The sequence below is a fragment of the Aethalodelphis obliquidens genome, unplaced genomic scaffold, assembly GCF_003676395.1.
Source record: "Aethalodelphis obliquidens isolate GAN/ISIS:26980383/991018 unplaced genomic scaffold, ASM367639v1 scaffold22, whole genome shotgun sequence".
NCBI lineage: Eukaryota > Metazoa > Chordata > Mammalia > Artiodactyla > Delphinidae > Aethalodelphis > Aethalodelphis obliquidens.
In genome coordinates this window covers 17,022,252-17,044,025 of record NW_020837966.1, presented here as the reverse complement: position 1 = coordinate 17,044,025, position 21,774 = coordinate 17,022,252, and the positions used below count along the sequence as shown (strand labels likewise).

The 21,774-nt window shown below is 42.6% G+C and overlaps 2 protein-coding genes across 5 annotated transcripts in view; one reads left to right on the top strand and one right to left on the bottom strand.

Moving 5' to 3' along the window:
- Positions 1–21,774, top strand: part of FRMD4B (FERM domain containing 4B) — a 336,453-nt gene that overhangs the window by 58,938 nt on the left and 255,741 nt on the right. For 2 of the 4 annotated variants that reach the window (XM_027121370.1, XM_027121371.1), the window contains exons 2-3: positions 3,861–3,988; positions 6,383–6,579. The exons of 1 other annotated variant lie outside the window; for it this stretch is intronic. The gene's annotated coding sequence lies outside the window, so the exon portion shown is untranslated. The remainder of the gene's footprint in view (positions 1–3,860; positions 3,989–6,382; positions 6,580–21,774) is intronic. One more of the 4 variants, XM_027121372.1, reaches the window with a different exon arrangement.
- LOC113628149 (cytochrome c-like) lies at positions 19,151–19,549 on the bottom strand (the record flags this gene model as incomplete). The annotated part of the gene is made up of 1 exon (XM_027121475.1): positions 19,151–19,549. A coding segment is annotated over one exon (312 nt), but the record flags the coding sequence as incomplete, so codon positions are not given.

The window sequence follows — 21,774 nt, the reverse complement described above, 5'->3', positions numbered from 1 at the left end:
AAGATGAGAGGAACCAGTTTGTACTGAACAGAATCAAGGCATTCCCGAGAAAGGGAAGAACTGGGGCAAAGGTCCTTATGAAAGGAGACCAAGAAGAATAGCAGGTGCTGTCTGGCTAGTGCAGAAAACGTCATGCAGTATATGGTGTGAAGGTACGTTTTAAATAGCCTTAGTGAGAGGTAACATCCCACGAGATGTGTTTATCCGTTTGAAATGTTACCGGTTTAAAATATATAGTTCACTGGCTCTTAGTATGTTTACAGAGTTGGGCAACTATCACCATAATCTTACTTTAGAACATTTTCATCACCCCCCAGAAGAAATCCTGTACCCATCAGCGGTCCCTTCCCATTCTTCCAATCACCCCAGCCCTAGGCAACCCCTGATCTACTTCGTGTCTCTGCAGATTTGCTCATTCTGGACATTTCATATACATAGGATCATACAATATGTGGTCTTGTCTGATGGCCCTAGAATGTTTTTGAAGTTCTTCTATGTTATAACACCATCAGTATTTCATTCCTTATAATTGCTAAATAATATTCCATTGTATCTGTCCATTCATCAGTTGATGAACATTTGGGCTGTTTCCACTTTTTGGCTCTTATGAGTAATGCTGCTATGAACATTTGTGTACAAGTTTTGGTGTAGACATTTGTTTTCATTTCTCTTGGGTAGTTACCTAAGAGTAGAATTTCTGGGTCATACGGCAACTCTCTGTTTAACATTTTGAGGAACTACTGAATTGTTTTCCACAGTGGCTGCACGAGCAGTTTACACGAGCTACGTGTGAGGGTGACAATTTTTCTACATCCTTGCTAATACTTGTTATTGTCTGTCTTTTTGATCATAGCCATTCTAGTGGTTGTGAAGTGGTGTCTCATTGTGGTTTTGATCTGTGTTTCCCTAATGACTAATAATGTTGAAACATTTTCATATGTGCTTATTAGCCATTCATATGTTTTCTTTGGAGAAATGTCCATTCAGATCCTTTGTCTATATTTTAGGTGAGCTACTTGCCTTTTTATTTTTCAGTCATAGAAGTTTTATTTAGTACTCTGGAGGTAAGTTCCTTATTAGATATATGATTTGCAGATATTCCCACCAGACAGTGGGTTATCTTTTTGCTTTCTTGATGGTGTTCTTTGAGGCACAACATTTTTTAGTTTTGATGAAGTCTAATTTGTTAATCTCTTTTTTTGCTTGTGCTTTTGGTGTCATATGTAAGAAATCCCAAGGTCACAAAGATTTCATAGTGTGTTTTTTCAAAGAGTTTTATCTCTTATATAGGTCTGTGATACACTTTTCGTTAGTTTTTATTTATGTTATGACGTAGGTGTCCAACTTCATTATTTTTCATGTACTTATCTAGGTGTCCTAGTACAATTTGTTGAAAAAAATATTCTTATTGAATTATGTTGGCTCCTTTGTAGAAAATCAGTTTACCATGAACATTAGAGTTTATTTCTGGGCCCTAAGGAGGATGCATTTTTAATTACGGCATCTTTCTAACATGGTGTGAAGGCTTCAGAGATCCGCGCTCTGGTTGGGTAGTAAAGCAGCTGTCAGGTAAATTCTGGATTGAAGAGGCTTCATTTTCTCCACAGTGAATTTATGGATGAAGATTCTTGTATTATTTCCTTATAGTACTGAAAAAATCCTTCAGGCCATTTTCAGACATTTAATAGGGCTTCATCTTAACCATCACTGACAGGGCAATATCTCTTCTGAAGTTCCCTTTTTCTTTCATTTCTTTTCCTTTCCCCTCCCTCCCTCCCTCCCTCCCTCCCTTCCTTCCTTCCTTCCTGCCTCTCCTCCTCTCTCTCTCTCTCTCATTTCCCTTCCTTTCTTTAGTTCTTTCATTTCTTCCTTTAAAACATAACCTAGGTTGCAGAGATGAGATTTACAGTCATGATACAAGGGAACATTTAAATTAGGTGATGCATACAATGATGTGAATAGATTAGAATATATGGATATTTGAGATCATGTAATCACACAAACTCAGGCTAATGACTTCTGAATTCAGCAAAGTTTTTGAAGTAAATTATAAGAAACATACACATTGATCACTCATCCTCCCAAGATTTATGCTTCTTCTTTCTAACACTTTTCACTTGGGAAGTTTCTCCCTGGACCATCTTTATGTGGCTAATGTTCCAAACTGAATCAGCATCCCTGGACAGTGTCCTAAACTCAGGCCCTAAATATCCTACTGGATATTTTCACCAGGGCACCTACTAGGTGTTAAAGGTCACAAACAGAAGAATTATTTTTGACATTTTAAAAGAGCATACACCTGTTTGGGAAAAGCATCTTATGAACTTGTTTGGAAACAAGAACAGCTGCTCTAATCTACAGATCCTGGACTTCAGCTGCAACATTTTCAGCCTCCAGCCAACCCTGCTGCTTCAGACTGGCCCACACAATCCGAATTGGCTGTTGCCAACCCATCCTGTTACTGTTTGTCCTGAATTCGGTGGTTTTGCATACTGACAGACACTCTCGGTTTGTCTCAAGTCTGAAGTCAAGGGGAGGTTCTGTGAACAACCAAGGAACTCTGTTCAGTCTTAAATGGATAAATTATACCACCGACTAGATTGTCTCTAATTGTTGAATACATCGCACCCTTAAAAGTTGTCTGTCCATTTGTGTTTATATCAAATCTGAACTTAGGGCCAGTATATGCTTGCTCGTTGTTTGAAATTTAAATATTTATAAGATAGTATATCCATAAAAAAATAATAAAAGACCAAACAATTTATCAGTCCTGTGAATTTATCCATTGCCATGGGTCTGTCTCATCTACTAGATTTCCGTTCCTCTTGCCTCTACGTGATTCTCCTGAAGTAGTGCACTAAACTTCTGACCAGTCTCTTCCCCTGCAGTCTCTTTCTCTTCCAGATAGATTGGGTTCACTTTGTTGGAAAACCTCATCGATGACATCGATCTCTAGAGCCCCAAATCTTCATTGCCTGTAGGATAAAACTTAAACTTCTTTGCTTAATATTCAAAATCCTTGTCCAATCTGTCTTTCACTTGCTTTCCAAGCCTTTTTTCTGACTTCCTCCGAGTTTTTCTTCTTCCAAACCACGCTGTTTAGTGTTTCCCGAACAGACCTTGAGCCTTTCTGCTTTGGGGCTTCCTTTACCTTTTGCTGCCCATGTAGTATATCTGCCGCTCTCCCTCCCTTCTTCTTATATAAATCTCCCTTTCTTTCAAGACTCAGTATAAATCCTATTTCTTCTGGTTACTCCCCAGTGAGTGATAGGTCCAAGTCGAGATCCTTAACGGCTTAGTTCCATGGTGGAGATTGCAAACTGTCAATCCATGGGCCAAATTCAGTTTACAGATATGTTTTCTTTCATCCACATTGTGTTTTGTTTAAATAAATTTTTCAGTTAGTGCCAACAGTTAAAATTCTGATATATCACATTTAAAGAATCAGATTTCCAGCCAACTTGGAAAAATTCAAAGCAGGGCTGTGTATTCCCAGGTGGTAACTATGTGTGATTGCTCCCTTAAGCTGCCCCCATTTGGCCAAGATGTGTGTGTTTGCACAGCAGCACTGAGCTATGCCTGGTACTGGGTCTCCCCCATCACTCATGTATATCCCCCATCCAGCACCTGTGAACATCTGCCTGGACAGTTAATTCTGTAAGGCCTTATGACTACCTCTTCTTGTTATCTTGAATGTTAGATCATTAAATTAAAATATTCCTTCTATGCTACCTCCCATGAGAGCTCGTGTGTATAATGTACTAAATAAATGCCTTAAGGTGATTTTAACCTCCCACTTCTTGCGTAAAATAATGCCACCTCTTGCTTAAAAGGATTTCAGGTAGTATTTTTTTTTTCAGGTAGTATTTTTAAAAGACCTGTTCCATAAGGAAATAGAAGAGAAATTCAAATAAAGAACCAGACCAAAGAAACAGGAGCATGTAATAAAGGTGATTGTCAAGATTTCATATATAAAGGGAAAAGAAAGGTAAGATATATTTTATTTCAAGGAAAACCAAATCTGTAAGCCGAACCCAGGAAAGCCTCACTAATCAGTGTTCTGGTTACATTATTTATTTGTTGGCTGTAACTGGCTTTTATTTTTAAATGACATTTTCTTTCAAATAAGGTAATCAATTCAGGGCTTTTGATAAGGTCATCATAATGGAAACTAAATCTTCTGTTTTATTTTGGTTGATTTTAAAAATAACTTCACGGGTCCACAGTTGGTTACCATTTACTGCTTTTATTTTTAGGATTTGGCCAAGAGATAGGTCACTGTTTTTCCACCAGCAGTTTTCAGGGTTTTGTGTCTTCTCCTCCTCATGAAGTTTCCCAGCATGAAATGTAGGGAGATGGCCCACTGGTGGCCAGTTCCCAAGACAGTCCCATATTTTCCAGTGTTTTATCATTGACATGAAGGGAGGCAGTTCTTCAGTCCATTTTCTGCTTTGCATTAGTCAAACACTGCACCTTGGCACACTTCCCTTCTGTCAGGGATTCCACAGTATCTTTGTAGACTTAAGATCTTAAGAGGAAATATCTTTAGGACTCTAAGTTGTTGTAATCATTATTGTCACCAGTGTAAGCACTCTGTAAGGGATTTACTGAGGTCCTCCTAGCCACCAGAGGCTCTGCTTTTTCTCTGTACAACAGGGGATAGACTTGGTTTTAGGGAAGTGCTGAATATGTAATAGCACCTAACTGAGACTCTTTGAGGACTACTCAGAGGGATTGAAAGAGAAGCAAAAAGGGCTAACTTTTTACTCTGGAATGTAGTGTTATTGAGGCACCCCTGCTGGCGATCCCACGAGGTGATCTCAAGCAATAGCATAAGCCCACACTTTGGCAATCCCTGGACCGATTCGGCAATTCCTGCCTCCTCCAACGTACTTCAGAAGATGTTGGTGAAAGCTTTGATCCTTAAGTCAGAGGAGAATTGGTGTGAGCATCTAGAAAAACCTCCACTGTGAAATGTTTGCGTGAAACTTGCTTTTTTAAGAAAGATGTTACAGCAGTGCCCCAGCTCAGACTGGCTTAACTTTCCTATCTTGCTCCTTCATTTTTTCCCCCTCTGCCTCGCATGCCTCCCCTCTCCCTCGTCTCTCTCTTTCTCCTGCTTCTCCTTCCTTCTCGTTCTCACTCCTTATTTGTCATCTTCACAGGACCAGTCACCTGTGGGAGTGTGTTTTTCATCATTAAGTACAGGAGCAGACACACTTCACGTGTCTCCAGGGTATGACCTGTAATTCCCAGCGTACTCATTTCTGTGATATTCTTAGGGCTGCAGAAAAGCTCTCAGCAACAATGCTTGCTTAGAGTATTCTTAAAGTGCTTTGCCTCACTGCAGCTTTTACCCTTCATCCCCTAAGAAAGCGGACGGAAGTCTAAGGAACTTGAACTTGGGCGTTGAGCTACAGGCCCATAAGAACATTTTGGTATGAGCAGATCAAATGAATATACATTTTTGAAACCTAGTTCATGATATTTCTCCCCAAAAGAGTTTCAGCTTTGAAAAGAATTTGTTTTGTTTATTGAGTTTTTTTGTGTCTTTGGCGTCACTTTATGGAAGCAGTTTGCATTAAAAAATCTAGTCAGTATTTGTGGGATTTTCTGCTCAATCTTTTGGGAATTGCCCCAAAAAGCCCTATTTCCCTGGTTTCTGTAGGAGCAGTCATTTGATGTACCAGTACCCTGTTCTCTGTTGAGGGCTGGTTTGTCCAGGGTCAGGGATCTGACTTCAACTGGGCCAACTGGAGCTCTTCCCTGGGATCCTTGAACTTGGGACCTTGAAGGTAGAGGTTTTCTCTATCTGGGGACTGAAATTGTAAAAGGTAAAGCTTGGGAGCTGCGGTGGCCAAGTTTTCCTCTGTATAAAAAAGGTCAGTGAACCAGAAGATTGAAGTTGAAATGCAGAGGGAAGGACTTCCCTGGTGGCACAGTTGTTAAGAATCCTCCTGCCAATGCAGGGGACACGGGTTCGAGACCTGGTCCGGGAAGATCCCACATGCCGTGGAGCAACTAAGCCCGTGCGCCACAACTACTGACCCTGTGCCTGCAAGCCATAACTACTGAGCTCATGGCCACAACTCCTGAAGCCCGTGCTCCACAACAAGAGAAGCCACCGCAATGAGAAGCCCGTGCACTGCAAAGAGTACCCCCACTTGCCACAAGTAGGGAAAGCCCGCGCTCAGCAATAAAGACCCAATGCGGCCAAAAAAAAAAAAAAAAGAAAAGAAATGCAGAGGGAGAATTAGACTTCTCATGGCATTTGAGCCCCTGATTATATCCTTCTTGAGACACAGCTTCCTCCCTGTCTTTCTTACTGCTTCCCTGATATGTAAAGTCTCAGAATACACCTAAATTTCCTTTTTTGCTTCAGGTGTTTCACATTGGAGTTTATTCGTCTGTAGCCACAAAAAAAGGCCTAATAGGTGACAAGTGATCGTTACACAGTCTGAGTCTCATGCAGGAACCAACACTATTATGAGCAGAAAAAATAATATAGACCAGGAAATTATGGGCCAGGAAAGTAACATACAATATCTCAGACTCCAGACCCTACGACAACACTATGGGGTAAGTAATAGCCTTTCCTCATTTCACAGACTAGGAAATTGACACTGAGAAGTTAAGAAGTATTCCCAGAGTTACCCAGCCAGTAAGGGGCAGAACTGGACGTGAACCTATGATGGTCTGACTGCAGAGTTTATTTGTTTGACCGATTTTACCACTGTAACCTCCCAACTGATATTTCCTTGATTTTCTCTTACTTGTGTTAGTTGCCTTTTGTCAGAAAGGATCAACTAAAGACTCACTAAACTGATTAGCAACCTCTTCCAGGATTTTGGGACTTGTAAAGATGGAAGGAGCCCTACAGGTTAAGTTCTCCAAACCCTCGTTTTACAGATAAGGAACTGTGGCTCTAAGAGGCAAGGGTACATGCCCAGGGTCACATAGCTATTGTACGGCAGTCCTGTAACTTGAATTTGTCTCCTAACACCAACACATTTGTTTTTTCCTTCTAACACACCCTTTTGGTCTAGGATTAAAAGCGACTTTCTCCACAAAGTCTCTAGATTGATGAATTGCTCTTGCTATATAGGCTTTCCTACCACCCTCTCTTTCTTTGTTCATAGCATTTAATTCCTGTTTTAAGTGCTTGTTCAACCGTCCATCTGCCCCATCAATCAGTAGCCTCTGTGAAGGCAGGAACCCTGTCTCTCTTGTTCATTATTGCCCCTCACATGGCATATGCTTAATATGCTTAAATGGTAACTAGAATACATGAATAAAATAGCGCAAGGATGTGCAACAATGGTCTGACGTTTAAGGCAGTTGAGGTATATAGTATTGGAACATACATTCCAGTTGTAATTCTTTGGTTTTTGCCATGTTGAACATTTGCCATTGTTATACAGGTAGTATTTAAACTTATAGCTTTGGGGACAGAAATGCTCACAGCAGTACCGGAAACCACGTTTCTTCCTTTCTTCTTAACTTCGATTTGCTAGAACAGGTTTCTGTCACTTGTACTTAGTAGTTCCTAGCAGATACGTGAGCTAAGACCAGACTCAAGATGAGGAAGCAAGAGGACAGCAAGTAATTGAGACTATTGGATAAATGACTGGTGAGCTCTACCATCCTTTGGGCATTTGCATTTCAGAGACTCAAGTGAATCTCTAACTTTTGAATTGTGTAGGGGAGGTTGGAAAAGAAGGAGAAGAGAAGTTACGTGGTGGAAGGCTAGGGAGAAAAGGTGGCCTAAGAGCTGAGGCTTGAAAGATCGATAATATTTTGCTGAGGGTGACAGGAGTAAGACCAGCCTTCTCTTATTGAACTTGATAGGCTGTCTGCCTCTTGACTAAACATTGTGTAGGATCACTCCTTCAAACCTCTTGCCTAAAGCTGATTTGTTTCATCCACCTAAATTTTCATGTTACATTCAGCAATGACAGAATTTCATAAATTACGCTAGTTGTATGAAGCTCACTATTAAAAAACCCATGCTTGTGCAGATGGATTATAAACCACCAGCTGAATTCTCAACAGACACAAAAACATGAGGATGTTGGAGAAATGGAAATATATGTGCTTAGATGACTCTAGGAAAGAAGACAGAGGTGGCTGGAGAGGCAAATCAGGGTCAAAGGCAAGATGACTCCATGAAAGCCATGCCAGGTGTTGGGGTTTGTGAAAGTGAATCATATTCCCAACACGTTCAGAGTGAAGAGTGAGATGGGAATCAAGATAGGAGCCCTGCTGCTGATGAGGCCACATGGTGGGCTTGAAGCCGAAATGGTCTTTGTTATGATATTTTCCATCCCCATGTCTAGACTTTGGAGCCCAAACTTGGAAAGAGTTGACGGGGTAGAGTGGACACGTACCCACCAGTTGTAGAGAAGGTTCCAACTTCTCACCCCTCACCCCTCATGCCTCACCCCTGTGAAGCCCAGGAGCAGGGCAGGTAGCATTGTGCAGGCTTGTTTTAGGGATGCAGTTTAGGAAGAGGAAAGGCCAAAGAAAGCAGATGCGTGTATTAATCATTGGTCTTCTCCCATTCCTGTTAGGTAAATTACTCCTGGAGAGAGGGTCCAAAGGTTTTTCCTCCAACCTTCATCTCTTTTAGGGAAGGTTCTTTCTCCTCAGAATCATAAGGGATTAGTGAGCGCTACCCCTCAAATGTGGAGGTTAGATCCCAAATTACACTTACTTCTTGAGGGTAATATATGCGGAGGGAATTAGCTAAGAATACAATTCCCCAGAGACTCACTTCAAGGCTTGAAAATGCTAACAGAGCCACCAGGATGGATAAAACTCACAGTTCTTTGGAGCTCTCTACTCCTCATATACCCAGTATGGCGGTCGCCATCTGATCCATGGCAAGCCTCTATGAGATGTTCTCTTAAAACTCCACTGATAATTTGAAGCAGAATTTGCAAGATAATGCCTTTCTGTACAAAATCCTCTTCCAAGGAATAGAGCCATTTGAAATGAAAAGTCAAACCAAACAATTTATCATGTCCACACAAGCCCATCATGAGCATGCTCTGCAAAGAAATATGCGTCTTTGGCAAAACAATAGCCTTCCCTATTCACGTAGATACGATTTCCGTAATGGACTGCATGATGGTGCCTTCCTGATGTAACTGCAGAAGCCTCCTTGGCTGCACTGAGAGATTTTATTTGCTACCATAAATAATAAACTTGCTTTCTGCAAAAGTAACCTCTTTGGGGAATACAGATCAGAAATGTTCCCATCATCTTGGAGTCTTTAATGGGTTTTGCAGCTGAGTGTCTTGGGGTATATTTCAACAAACCTCTGAACTAGATTTTTTGATTCTGTCCCGTGGAGAACAGTGCTGTACCACTATTAATCTGGAACATTCGCCGCATCACATCAATTTGGTGAAATTATAATTGAAACATGGTACTTGACCCTGAGGGGACCATGGAGAAAGGGATTTGCTTTGGTGGCTCCTCAGGCATCATTTAAAACCTGCTGCCGCTGAATCAGAGTCTGCTTCTTAACTCTGTAAACCTTCCATTGAGAGCCACTTCAGCTGGGCTGCAGAATGCTGTGCTTCTTGCCACCTCTGTCATTTTTCTCTATTTGTCTGTATTTTTCCATAAATTGGATTACCTAGACTAATAATAGGATTGTGAAAGAGGAGCTTGTTATGGGATTCTGGTGACTATCAAACAGAAAATAATTAAACCATAGTTATGCAGCCTAATTGAGGAAAAGAGATTTGGAATTAAGGGAAATCGGTGAAATTCAGTTGTTAATTTCACGTACACAAGGTAATAAACTGGGCTAATATGGGATTACTGACTGTTGGAATCCTTCTGAGATCTACCTAAAAAGGAGAGCTAAAAGGGATGTATCGGGCTTCCCTGGTGGCGCAGTCGTTGAGAGTCTGCCTGCCGATGTAGGGGACACGGGTTCGTGTCCCGGTCCGGGAAGATCCCACATGCCGCGGGGCGGCTAGGCCCGTGAGCCATGGCTGCTGAGCCTGCGCGTCGGGAGCCTGTGCTCTGCAACGGGAGAGGCCACAACAGTGAGAGGCCCGCGTACCGCAAAAAAAATAAAGGGATGTATCATTTTACCTATTTCTGAGTAAATAGGCTCAGTTCGGTCTTCGGGAGGGTGCTGAAGAACATCTTGTTTACATTCTCAAGTCTTTTTAATTAAAAATTGTCCGTTGAAACGAATCCAGTTAACCCTCCCTGCTATTTCCCTAGTGGAGACTGCTAGCTGTGCCCCTGTATTTATTTTTCCTTTTTTTCTAGTAGAAATAGAACTGGACATATGACCACCCAGAATAATAACCACATTTCTCAGCCTTCTGTTGCAGTTGGTTGTTACGTCCAGCCAATGAGCTGTGATGTGTGCGATTAATTTCTGGGTTGTACCCTTGCAGGCACTGGGTATCCACATTATCTCTGTCTCTCCCTGTTGGCTGGAGGGTGTATGTGCTGGTGGGAGGCAGAGCAGCTGGCGGAGATGAGAAGATGGAAGAGGCCTGAGAAGGATGCAGGTGAAACTTGGTCCTGATGATTGTAGAGCCACCTTAACCTGTCCAGGACCACCTCTGCAAACTCTTCCATGAGAAAGAAATGAACTTTTTTCTGGGTTAAGGGACTTGCTTTTAGGGCATCATTGTTATATCATCCTAATCTGATTCCTCACTCTGGAATTTTAAACCCAAACTGTATGGGTCTGTATTGATGGCAAAATTGGGTGCTTTCAGCAGCAAATAGCAGATTTCTGGATTCACACAGGCTTAAACAGTGAAGCAGAATTTTAACTCTCAGAACAGCAAGTGCAGAGACGGGGCAAGCTTTCAGGTTGTTTGATTTAGCCGCTAAATCGTATCATTCAGGGCTCAACTTCCTTCTCCCAGTCCTCTGCCATTCTTTTTTTTTTTTTAATTTAATTTTATTGGAGTATAGTTGATTTACAATGATCTGTTAGTTTTAGGTGTACAGCAAAGTGATTCAGTTATACATATACATATATTTTTAAAATTCTTTTTTCATATAGGTTATAACAGAATATTGAGTAGAGTTCCCTTGCTATGTAGTAGGTCCTTGTTGGTAGTCTATCTTTTATATAGTAGTGTGGGTATGTTCATTCCAACCTCCTGATTTATAACCCGCTCCGCCCGCACATTTCCCCTTTGGTAACCATAAGTTTGTTTTCAATATCTCTAAGTCTGTTTCTGTATTGTAAGTAAGTGCATTTATATGTTTTTTAAAAATTAGATCCCACATATGAGTGATATCATATGATATTTGTCTTAATCTATCTGATTTACTTCACTTAATATGATAATCTCTAGGTCCATCCATGTTGCTGCAAATGGCATTATTTCATTCTTTTTTATGGCTGAGTAATATTCCACTGTATATATGTACCACATCTTCTGTATCCATTCCTCTGTCGATGGACATTTAGGTTGCTTCCATGTCCTGGCTATTGTAAGTAGTGCTGCAGTGAACATTCCAGTGCATGTATCCTTTTGGATTATGGTTTTCTCCAGATATATGCCCAGGAGTGGGATTGCTGGATCAAATGGTAGCTCTATTTTTAGTTTTTTAAGAACCCTCCATGCTATTCTCCATAGTGGCTGCACCAATTTACATTCCCACCAACTGTATAGGAGGGTTCCCTTTTCTCTACACCCTCTCCAGCATTTATTGCCATACTTAGTATTAGCTTCATCTTCAAGCCAGTGGCAAATGTTAATATTCCAGTTCTGAGCATCACATCCAGGCTGGACAACATTCATAGGAGAAAGAGAGACTATTTTATTTGTGGCTGCTTCTTAGGAGAGCAGAAATGTTCCCAGAAGCAAAAAATTTCCCAGCAGTGTCCCATTCATATGTTAACAGCTGATATTGAGGCACATTCCTGACCCCATTCCTGTTAGTTAGAATGGAACTAACCCTGGACCAAACAGGTGCACCGCAGGGGCTTGAGTGACATCTGCATCTCTGGCTGAGTAGGGGAAGATTTGAAAGAAAAGGAACAATCTTGGATGGACTCATTGAAGACAGGGATGATGGGTAGAACACTGACAGTGCCTACTACAAAAGGAAACGCTATAAAAGGATCTGAAAAAAATATGAATGAAAAGGTATGTGTTGGGGATTTGCTTCAAAATACCATGGGAGAGGAGAAATGGGTAGAGCACAGACAAAGCAAGGCTACCCATGAATAAATCATTGTTGGAGTTCATGGGGTTCATTATACTTTTCTCTAAGCTTTTGCATCTGTTTGAAATTATCTGTGATTTAAAAACAAACCCCAAAACCTTAAAACAAATAAATAATCCAGGCAAAACAGGGGAAGAATAAGTAGCAGGAGAAATTTGATCTGTTTTCGTGTTATCAGTAATGGTAACTAACATTTATGGAGCATTTGGTCTTTGCTAGGAGCAATAGCTATCAGTTGAGAATGGCTTAGACCAGCAAGAGAATTTATTCACTGGTCTGACTGGCATTTTCAGAGGTAGCTTCAGGCCCAGTTAAGCGCATCTTTTGGTTGTGCTTTCTTCCTCATTGGGGCTCTCTCTGGGCCGTTGCCTAGCAGCTCCTGGCTGGCTCCCATTTCTTCAACACCCCAGAGGAAAGGGAACTCTCCTTTTAATTTTTAAAATTTCTATTTATTTTTTAAATGAAGTATAGTAGTGATACACAATGTTGTGTTAATTTCTGCTGTACAGCAAAGTGACTCAGTTATACATATATATACATTATTATTATTTTTATTAATTAATTTATTTTTGGCTGTGTTGGGTCTTCGTTTCTGTGCGAGGGCTTTCTCTGGTTGCGGCAAGCGGGGGCCACTCTTCATCACGGTGCGCGGGCCTCTCACCGTCGCGGCCTCTCTTCTTGCGGAGCACAGGCTCCAGACGCGCAGGCTCAGTAGTTGTGGCTCACGGGCCTAGTTGCTCCGTGGCATGTGGGATCTTCCCAGACCAGGGCTCGAACCCGTGTCCCCTGCATTGGCAGGCAGATTCTCAACCACTGTGCCACCAGGGAAGCCCTATACATTCTTTTTTTAATATTCTTTTCCATTATGGTTCATCCCAGGATATTGAATATAGTTTCCTGTGCTATACAATAGGACCTTGCTGTTTATCCATTCTATTTATAATAGTTTGCATCTGCTAACCCCAACCTCCCAATCTATCCCTCCCTCAACCCCCTCCCCCTTGGCAACCACAAGTCTGTTCTCTATGTCCGTGAGTCTGCTTCTGTTTCATAGATAGGTTCATTTGTGTCATATTTTAGATTCTACATATAAGTGATATCATATGGTATTTCTCTTTCTTACTTCACTTAGTGTGATAATCTCTAGTTGCATCCATGTTGATGCAAATGGCATTATTTCGTTCTTTTTTATGGCTGAGTAGTATTCCATTGTATATATGTACCACATCTTCTTTATCCATTCATCTGTTGATGGACGTTAGGTTGTTTCCATGTCTTGGCTATTGTGAAGGGAACTCTCCGTTTTATTAATTGCAGCAGGAAGTCCCACACTGAGATCCCATTGATCCAGCATGGATTCCGTACCTGGATCTAAACCAGTGATGGACAGGAGAATGTGATGCTCAGAGGGACCAGTCACATTCTACCCCTGGAGCTGAGAGTAGTCTCCCTCCCTCTCAAACACCAGGGACTTAGAGAGGCTGATTCTTCTAAAGAGGGTCCAGGGAGTGTGCCAAGGGAAAACGACGTGGCTATTGGACAGGGAGAAGTGACAGATGACCATTGTGCTTATATGATCTCATTTAGGCCTCATAAAAACTCTGGGCACATACTGTTTTTACCCCATTTTACAGGTGGAAAAACCGAGACTTAAGAGCTTAAGTGAGTTTCCCATGAGCATGTAGGTGATGACGGTAAAACTAGGATTCAAACACAGGAAGCTATTGGTGCCCTGGGCCTACCCTGGAAGTTGTCTGCGGACAGTTCTACACACTGACAAGGTTCTTTGTGTCGTTCACCTGAGCCCATTCATTCTCTAGCCACAGGAGTGGGGTCCTTCTAACTATGGGACAGGCCACACATGCAGGAGGGTGAGTGAACATCTCCAGGCATGACCCTCAACCGGCGAGAGATGGGAACTGTGGAATAAAACTGTTGGTTCCCTGCCCCTCCTGAGGGCATGCTGACCTTATCTCTTAGAGGGTTCCCAGGGAAATTGAGCCCCGCTTCCTCAGGGCCATAACCTACTCAAAAATGTACTGTGTGCTGGCTTCCTTCCTTTCCCTGCCTTGCATCCTTATTCCCCTACCTGTGCTTCCTAAGAGCATTTCCCCCAAAACTACTTGTCCCCAAATCCTTGCCTCTTGGCCTGCTTTTGAGGAAACCCAACCTAGAGACATCAGCCATCAGCAAAATACTGTAATGATTAAGTGGGATAATATCATTAAAACCCTCAGAGCAGTGCCTGTCTCTTAGAAAGTGCAAAATGAATGGAACAGTCGTTTTGACTGTTTTCACTCAAGGTCGCCCATGCAACCATGTAATTTATCATCCAATTTGGACATTTTTGAGAATGAAAGGGGGCGCTATGTTAATTGCTCAGGGAATACAGGTGAAAACTAGGACTGTCTGTAGGAAACCAGGATGTATTGTCACCCAACAGTCATGACTTTAGTAGAAAGGGAATTCTCCATACAAAGGAAGTTCTACCCCAACACTCTAAACACCCGTAACTGTTTCATAATTTCATATTTTTATGTATTATCCTTTCTTAAGTGGAGGCTCACCTTATCGTAGCCATTTAGGGCCTAGACAGGATAATATTAAACTTCTCATTTGTAAGTTAGCAGTGCAGTTGTCACTTACAAAGAACTGGCAAGGCATATCACACACAGAAGTGCTTTAGGTCTAAACATAGTGAAAAGGACTGTTCAAACTTCTCCTGGTAGAGTAGAGAATTGAATTTTGAGAGAGTAAAAACTTCAGATGTAGAAAGCTAGTACCCAAGTGGTATGCATTTGAAAGCATATTAAGATCACTGTCTAAATAGTGTTGACTGAGAGTGGCCACTTCTCACAGTGAAAGTAGAGAATCAAAGCTCCAGTGAAGGCTGGAAGAAGCCTTATAGCGTCTCATCTGGTGGATCCCAAGTGCAGCTGCCTCTCGAGATCATCTGGAGGAGCTTTTGTAAATAAACAGAAAATTGGTCCTTATCCAGGGAGGCCACACCTGGCCTAGAGCAGGGGTCAGCAAACCATGGCCCCCAGGGAAGCTGGCCAAATCCAGCCACATTCATTTGTGTACATTTCATCCTGGGCTGCTTTGATGACACAGTGGGAGACTTGAGCATGGCAGTTGCAACAGACATCATACAAGCTACAAAGTCTAAACTATTTCCTAACTGGCCCTTTATAGAAAAATTCTGCTGACTGCTGGCCTAGAGGAATTGGTATTTTAAAAAGCTTCCCGGGGCTTCCCTGGTGGCGCAGTGGTTGAGAGTCCGCCTGCCGATGCAGGGGACACAGGTTCGTGCCCCGGTCCGGGAGGATCCCACATGCCGTGGAGTGGCTGGGCCCGTGAGCCATGGCCGCTGAGCCTGCGCATCCGGAGCCTGTGCCCCTCAACGGGAGAGGCCACAACAGTGAGAGGCCCGCGTACCGCAAAAAAAAAAAAGCTTCCCCGTAGATTCTGGTGCACAGCCAGGTTTGGGAAGTACTGATGACAATTTGCGCCTTGCATTTATAAAAACACTAAGCTGAGAGGCCCAGAGAGGTGAAGTGACTTGCCCAAGGTTGCAAAGCCAAGACAAGTCTGAGAAACTTCTCCCTTTTTAACTCCCATCTTCCTCCCGCTGCACCCTCCCTCCCTAATGATGTTCCTAGCTTCTGTTAGAAACCAGCCTCTTCACTGGACCACTGTGGGGCTCAGCTGGCAGCAGTCAGCTCCCTGGCCAACATTTGATGATGAATAATACAGTGACTTGGCTTGGCGTCCATCACCCTAACTTTCCTGCATGCCAGAACGCCTTCGCTTTGTCATGGGCACCATCTGGATAGAAAACCATGTGGAATTTCCAGCAAATGGCATTTGATAGACATGTGCCACAGAAATCTCTTAAGTGAAAAGCTTGTCAAGAGTGAGAGGGGGATGGGCTTCCCTGGTGGCGCAGTGGTTGAGAGTCCGCCTGCCGATGCAGGGGACGCGGGTTCGTGCCCCAGTCCGGGAAGATCCCACATGCCGCGGAGCGGCTGGGCCCGTGAGCCATGGCCGCTGAGCCTGCGCGTCCGGAACCTGTGCTCCGCAACGGGAGAGGCCACAGCAGTGAGAGGCCCGCGTACTGCAAAAAAAAAAAAAAAAAAAAAAAAAAAGAGAGAGAGGGGGGTTACACATCCCAAAAAAGAATCATTCATTGATTGGTTCACTGATTCAGCAAACTTTGATTGGGTGTTTTACTATAAGCCAAGCACAATGCCAGGCTCAGCGAGTTTAGTCTCTGTCTTTATGGATCCTATGGTTTGATGAAGGAGGCAAACAAACAATACGTAATAGATAACTAGTGAAAAATAGATAAGTAGATAGGCAATTGCAATTGCCATGTGCGACACAGACAAGACACAATATGACAGAAACGCAAGAGGCAACAATTACAAAATGCCTGTTATGCTCCAGGCACTTTTTTTACATGCTTTGTATGTACTGACATTTAATGTTCCCAATAGTCCTGTGATGGTAGCTACGATAATAACCCCCATTTTACAGATGGGGAAACAGGTTGGTTAATTGGCTTGCCCGAGGTCATATGGCTAAGAAATGGTGAGGCTGGGATGTAAATCTACACAGTCTAGCTTAAGAGTTATAAACCATCGTGTTTTATGCCCCTCAATGGACGCAGACCTAAGAAAGGGCCGCGGAAGCTGATCTGGTGTCTTTTGCGATGCCTGGAGCACACATGAGTACAGAATGAATGTATGAATGAATGAATGAATGAATGAATGTGTACATAGTACAGCTATGTACGTATATCTTTAAGAATTCTATCTGGCATAAAATGAACTGTTGTGAGTCCTGCATTACCCGTCCTCATTTTCTTTCCTTTCTGAGTGTTTGAGCTATTACCACCTATTTCAGCCAAAACATTGCTGCACTCTCACGTGAAAGGTGAAATGCGATAATTAGACAGAGCTCATTAAATCAGTTAAATGATCCTGAAGTAGGAGCCAGAGAACCATGATTTACTAAAATGTTTCAAGTATTAGTATGCAGCGAGAATAATAAGGCAGACCCTTACAAGACTGCTCTAAGAAAAAAGCCCATCGATCATAAACACAGAAGCACCAAAGACGTATTTATTGCCTTTTCTTAGCATAGAAAGCACTGTGCGAAAGTGCACGTGTTCAGAAAGAATTCAGCTGATTCACATTCTCAGGGAGTGTGTGTGCACTAAAGGTTTGTAAGAATCAGATTCTTCTGAGGCTCCTTGAGGGATTCAGCAAGCAGGCGCCCTTCAAACCAGTTTAAAGTGACATCTTTGTGAACCTGACGCTGTGGGTCTTTGAAACAAGGTAGAGTGCCTTTTGCCACCTGGTAGAAGAGCCACGCTCTCTGCCGTCCCCAGTCAAACAAGAAGAGAATCCACCAGGTGCACGGTCTGACTGCAAGGGTGCTTTTCCAGGCCGTGTTTCAATCTTAACAGCACGTTGATCCTCTTGGGAATTAATACCCTGAAAGTGTCCAAGCATTTGTTCAGCTCTTGGGATATTTGACCCATGTGAAATGAAAGGGGGGAATGTTTGGTGACTGTATGATTTTTGAAGTCCTTAAACCTTTAACATGGTTGGTCAGTTCAGATGTCCACCTTCCTTGTTCAGTCCTTGTACATGGAGGAAATAGCCCTTGCCTACTCTTGGGCTAACTCCTACTTGAAGGCCCAGTTGAATCTAGTCTGAAATGATTCAGCACGAGTTTTTTGAGAAGACGACATTTAGGGAAAGTTACAACTTTAGGAGTTCTGGACGTGCCACACAAAATATGCTGCTTTGTTGGTATATTGATTATTTTGAGATATAGATACTTTAAAAATGTATATATATATTTTATTGAAGTATAGTTAATTTACAATGTTGTATTAGTTTCAGGTGTGTAGCCCTGTGATTCAGTTTTATTTATTTATATATATACATATATATATATATTTTTATTTTTCAGATTCTTTTCCCTTATGGGTTATTACAAAATATTGAGTATAGTTCCTTGTGCTTTACCATAGATTCTTGTTGGTTATCTGTTGGGTTTTTTTTTTAAATTTTATTTATTTTTATTTTTGGTTGCATTGGGTCTTCGTTGCTGCACACAGGCTTTCTCTAGTTGCGGTGAGCGGGGGCTACTCTTCGTTGGGTGTGCAGACTTCCCTTTGCTGTGGCCTCTCTTGTGGAGCATGGGCTCTAGGCACACGGGCTCAGCAGTTGTGGCTCTCAGACTCACAGGCTTAGTTGCTCTGCGGCACATGGGATCCTCCTGGACCAGGCCTCGAACCCCTGTCCCCTGCATTGGCAGGCGGATTCTTAATCACTGCGCCACCAGGGAAGCCCTGGTTATCTGTCTTATATATTGCAGTATGTATCCCAAACTCGTAATTTATCCCTCCCTCACCCTTTTCCCCTTTGGTAACCATAAGTTTATTTTCTTACATAATTTCTTTTATTTTATTATTATTATTTTTTTAGATGGAGAATTTTAATTAAATTGGCATAGTTAAGACCAAAAAAGGTAAAGTGGACATTGTCAGTGTATCTTCAGCCCTTGCCTTAACAGGTGAATGAACACAACTTGAAACACAGGTGACTCTTGCTGGTCTATGAGACAGTGAAGGGAGCTTCTCAATATTTAAGTATATTAATATAACCAGTTATAGAAATCTAAATATAAAACCAATCTCCGATAGGGTTTGAGAAGGCATTCACCATATCCCTGAAAAGTGTAACATTCCTTATTCAAGTTTAATCACCTCTTTAGAAGGGGAAAATAGTGATAGTACTTGCTGAACCAGAATTACTATCAAAATTCAAAAAGCTGACCATATTCATTTAGCCACGAGCCAATCTTATTTAAATCAGGACAGAAATATTACATCAGCCATTCATGATCTGAATTCTAGTGTATGAGATTCATTTAAATATGGTACACATAAAAAGTCATGAGACACTTGTTTCATAATAAATAAGGCAGTGGCCAACTATTACTCATTAGTAGCTTTTTTGAGATAAGCTATCAAGTCTGCCCTTTCTCCCTTCTTCTTAATGCCAGCGAAGATCATTTTTGTTCCAGGGATGTACTTCTTGGGATTCTCCAAATACTCCATCAGTGTCTCCTCTCCCCAGGTGATGCCTTTGTTCTTGTTGGCATCTGTGTAAGAGAATCCGACAGCCTGACCTGTCTTTCGCCGAAACAGGCCATGGAGATTTGGCCCAGTCTTGTGCTTGCCTCCCTTTTCCACAGTATGGCACTGCGCACACTTCTGAACAAAAATCTTCTTTCCCTTCTCAACATCACCCTTTTTTTTTTTTTTTTTTTTTGTTTTTGTGGTATTTGGGCCTCTCACTGCCGTGGCCTCTCCCGTTGCGGAGCACAGGCTCCGGACGCGCAGGCCCAGTGGCCATGGCTCATGGGCCCAGCCGCACTGCGGCATGCGGGATCCTCCCGGACCGGGGCACGAACCTGTGTCCCCTGCATCGGCAGGCGGACTCTCAACCACTGCGCCACCAGGGAAGCCCACCATCACCCATTTTTAAATCATTCTTTCTCCGTGTACGACTAAGACGTTCCCGCTCGTAAGCTGAACGTCCCGCTCCCTAATCTATTTATTTTATTTTTGACTGCGTTGGGTCTTCGTAGCTGTGTGCGCGGGCTTTCTCTAGTTGCGGCGAGCAGGGGCTACTCTTCATTGCGGTGGCTTCTCTTGTTGTGGAGCACAGGCTCTAGGCGCACGGGCTTCAGTAGTTGTGGCTCGTGGGCTCCAGTAGTTGTGGCTCGCGGGCTCTAGAGCTCAGGCTCAGTAGTTGTGGCGCACGGGCTTAGTTGCTCCGTGGCATGTGGGATCTTCCTGGACCAGGGCTCAAACCCGTGTTCCCTGCATTGGCAGGCGGATTATTAACCCCTGCGCTACCAGGGAAGCCCCCATAAGTTTATTTTCTATGTCTGTGGGTCTATTTCTGATTTGTAAATAAGTTCATTTGTATCTTTTTTTTTTTAGATTCCACATATAACTGATATCATATGATATTGTTTTTCTCTGCCTGGCTTATTTCACTTAGTATGGTAGTCTCTGAACTGCCCTTATCTGCCTAGAAACACATCCTTCAGAAGGAGCTCAATTGTCATAAATCCGCTCCCCGGGAAACTCCAGGGAAGATTGATTCATCACAGGAGAGAAAACTACAGGTCAACACCACACCCAGTCAAAAACCTTGTCACAAACTATCATACCTCTCATCTGTTCTTTTACGGCGCCATTCATCTTTTTTGAAAATCATTTACTCTCCCCTAAGAGGCCTACATGCCCCCTTCCCTTTCCCTGTAAAGATGGTATTTAATCCTGAATTCTCAAGCCACCTCTTTGAGTACTTATTTATTTTTCCCTGGGTATCTCCCATATATACATGAGCCAAATGTTTATAACCTTCTGCTTGTTTTTCTCTTATTAATCCTTTATTACAGGTGTCTCAGTGAAAAACTCGGAAGAGTAGAGGGAAAAACATTTTTCCTCCTAGACACTAACTTTCCTATATTTTCCTATACTTCCATAATGCAATTTACATAGTGCTTGTTTAATGTCCGTAAGTATAGACTGTATTTACTAGTTCACCATTATGTTACCAAGTCCAGGCTCGTACTGCTTGCCACACAGCAGGCCAAAAAATTGAGAGACGAATTGTTGGGGCAAGGAATAGCAACTTTATTCAGAAAGCCAGCAGATGGAGAAGATAATGAATAGTTTCCCAAAGAACTGTCTTACCCAAGTTAGAATTCTGGCTTCTTTTATACTAAAAGGGAAAGTCGTGTGGTTGGTTGCTGCAAAGCCTTTGTTGGTATCGGAATCCTTTGTTCTTGCAGCTGCCCAGAGGTCAGGTCACAATGTTTCAGTATACCTGCAACAAATCTTTTTTTTTTTTGCGGTACGCGGGCCTCTCACTGTTGTGGCCTCTCCAGTTGCGGAGCACAGGATCTGGACGCACAGGCCCAGGGGCCATGGCTTACCGGCCCAGCCACTCTGCGGCATGCGCGATCCTCCCAGACCTGGGCACGAACCCGTGTCCCCTGCATCGGCAGGCGGACTCTCAACCACTGCGCCACCAGGGAAGCCCTACCTGCAACAAATCTTATTCTCTGTTCTGCAACTTTTTATCTCTATCGGAATGGAAAAGTGTCATACCTTTAAAGGTCAGAGCCTTGAGAATGGGCTACCCTGTATATTTCAAGCAACATTCTTAACTTGTAGCAAAAGCACTAGAATACAAAGGTTAAAGTGAAAGAAATAGATGTAATATGGAGTCAGATTTGTTCTTCCCTATTACAATTACATACCCAGCGCGTGTGTGGCCCATTGTAGAAGTCTAATAAGTAGCTTACAGTGGAGGAATATGTCCTGGAAACTAATGAGTTCTATTTCACACCATCTGTGGGAGCTTTCTGAAGCTCTATGGTGTAATTCTTATTACTGGTTTAATATTTCCTTATGGGGCTTCCCTGGTGGCACAGTGGTTGAGAGTCCACCTG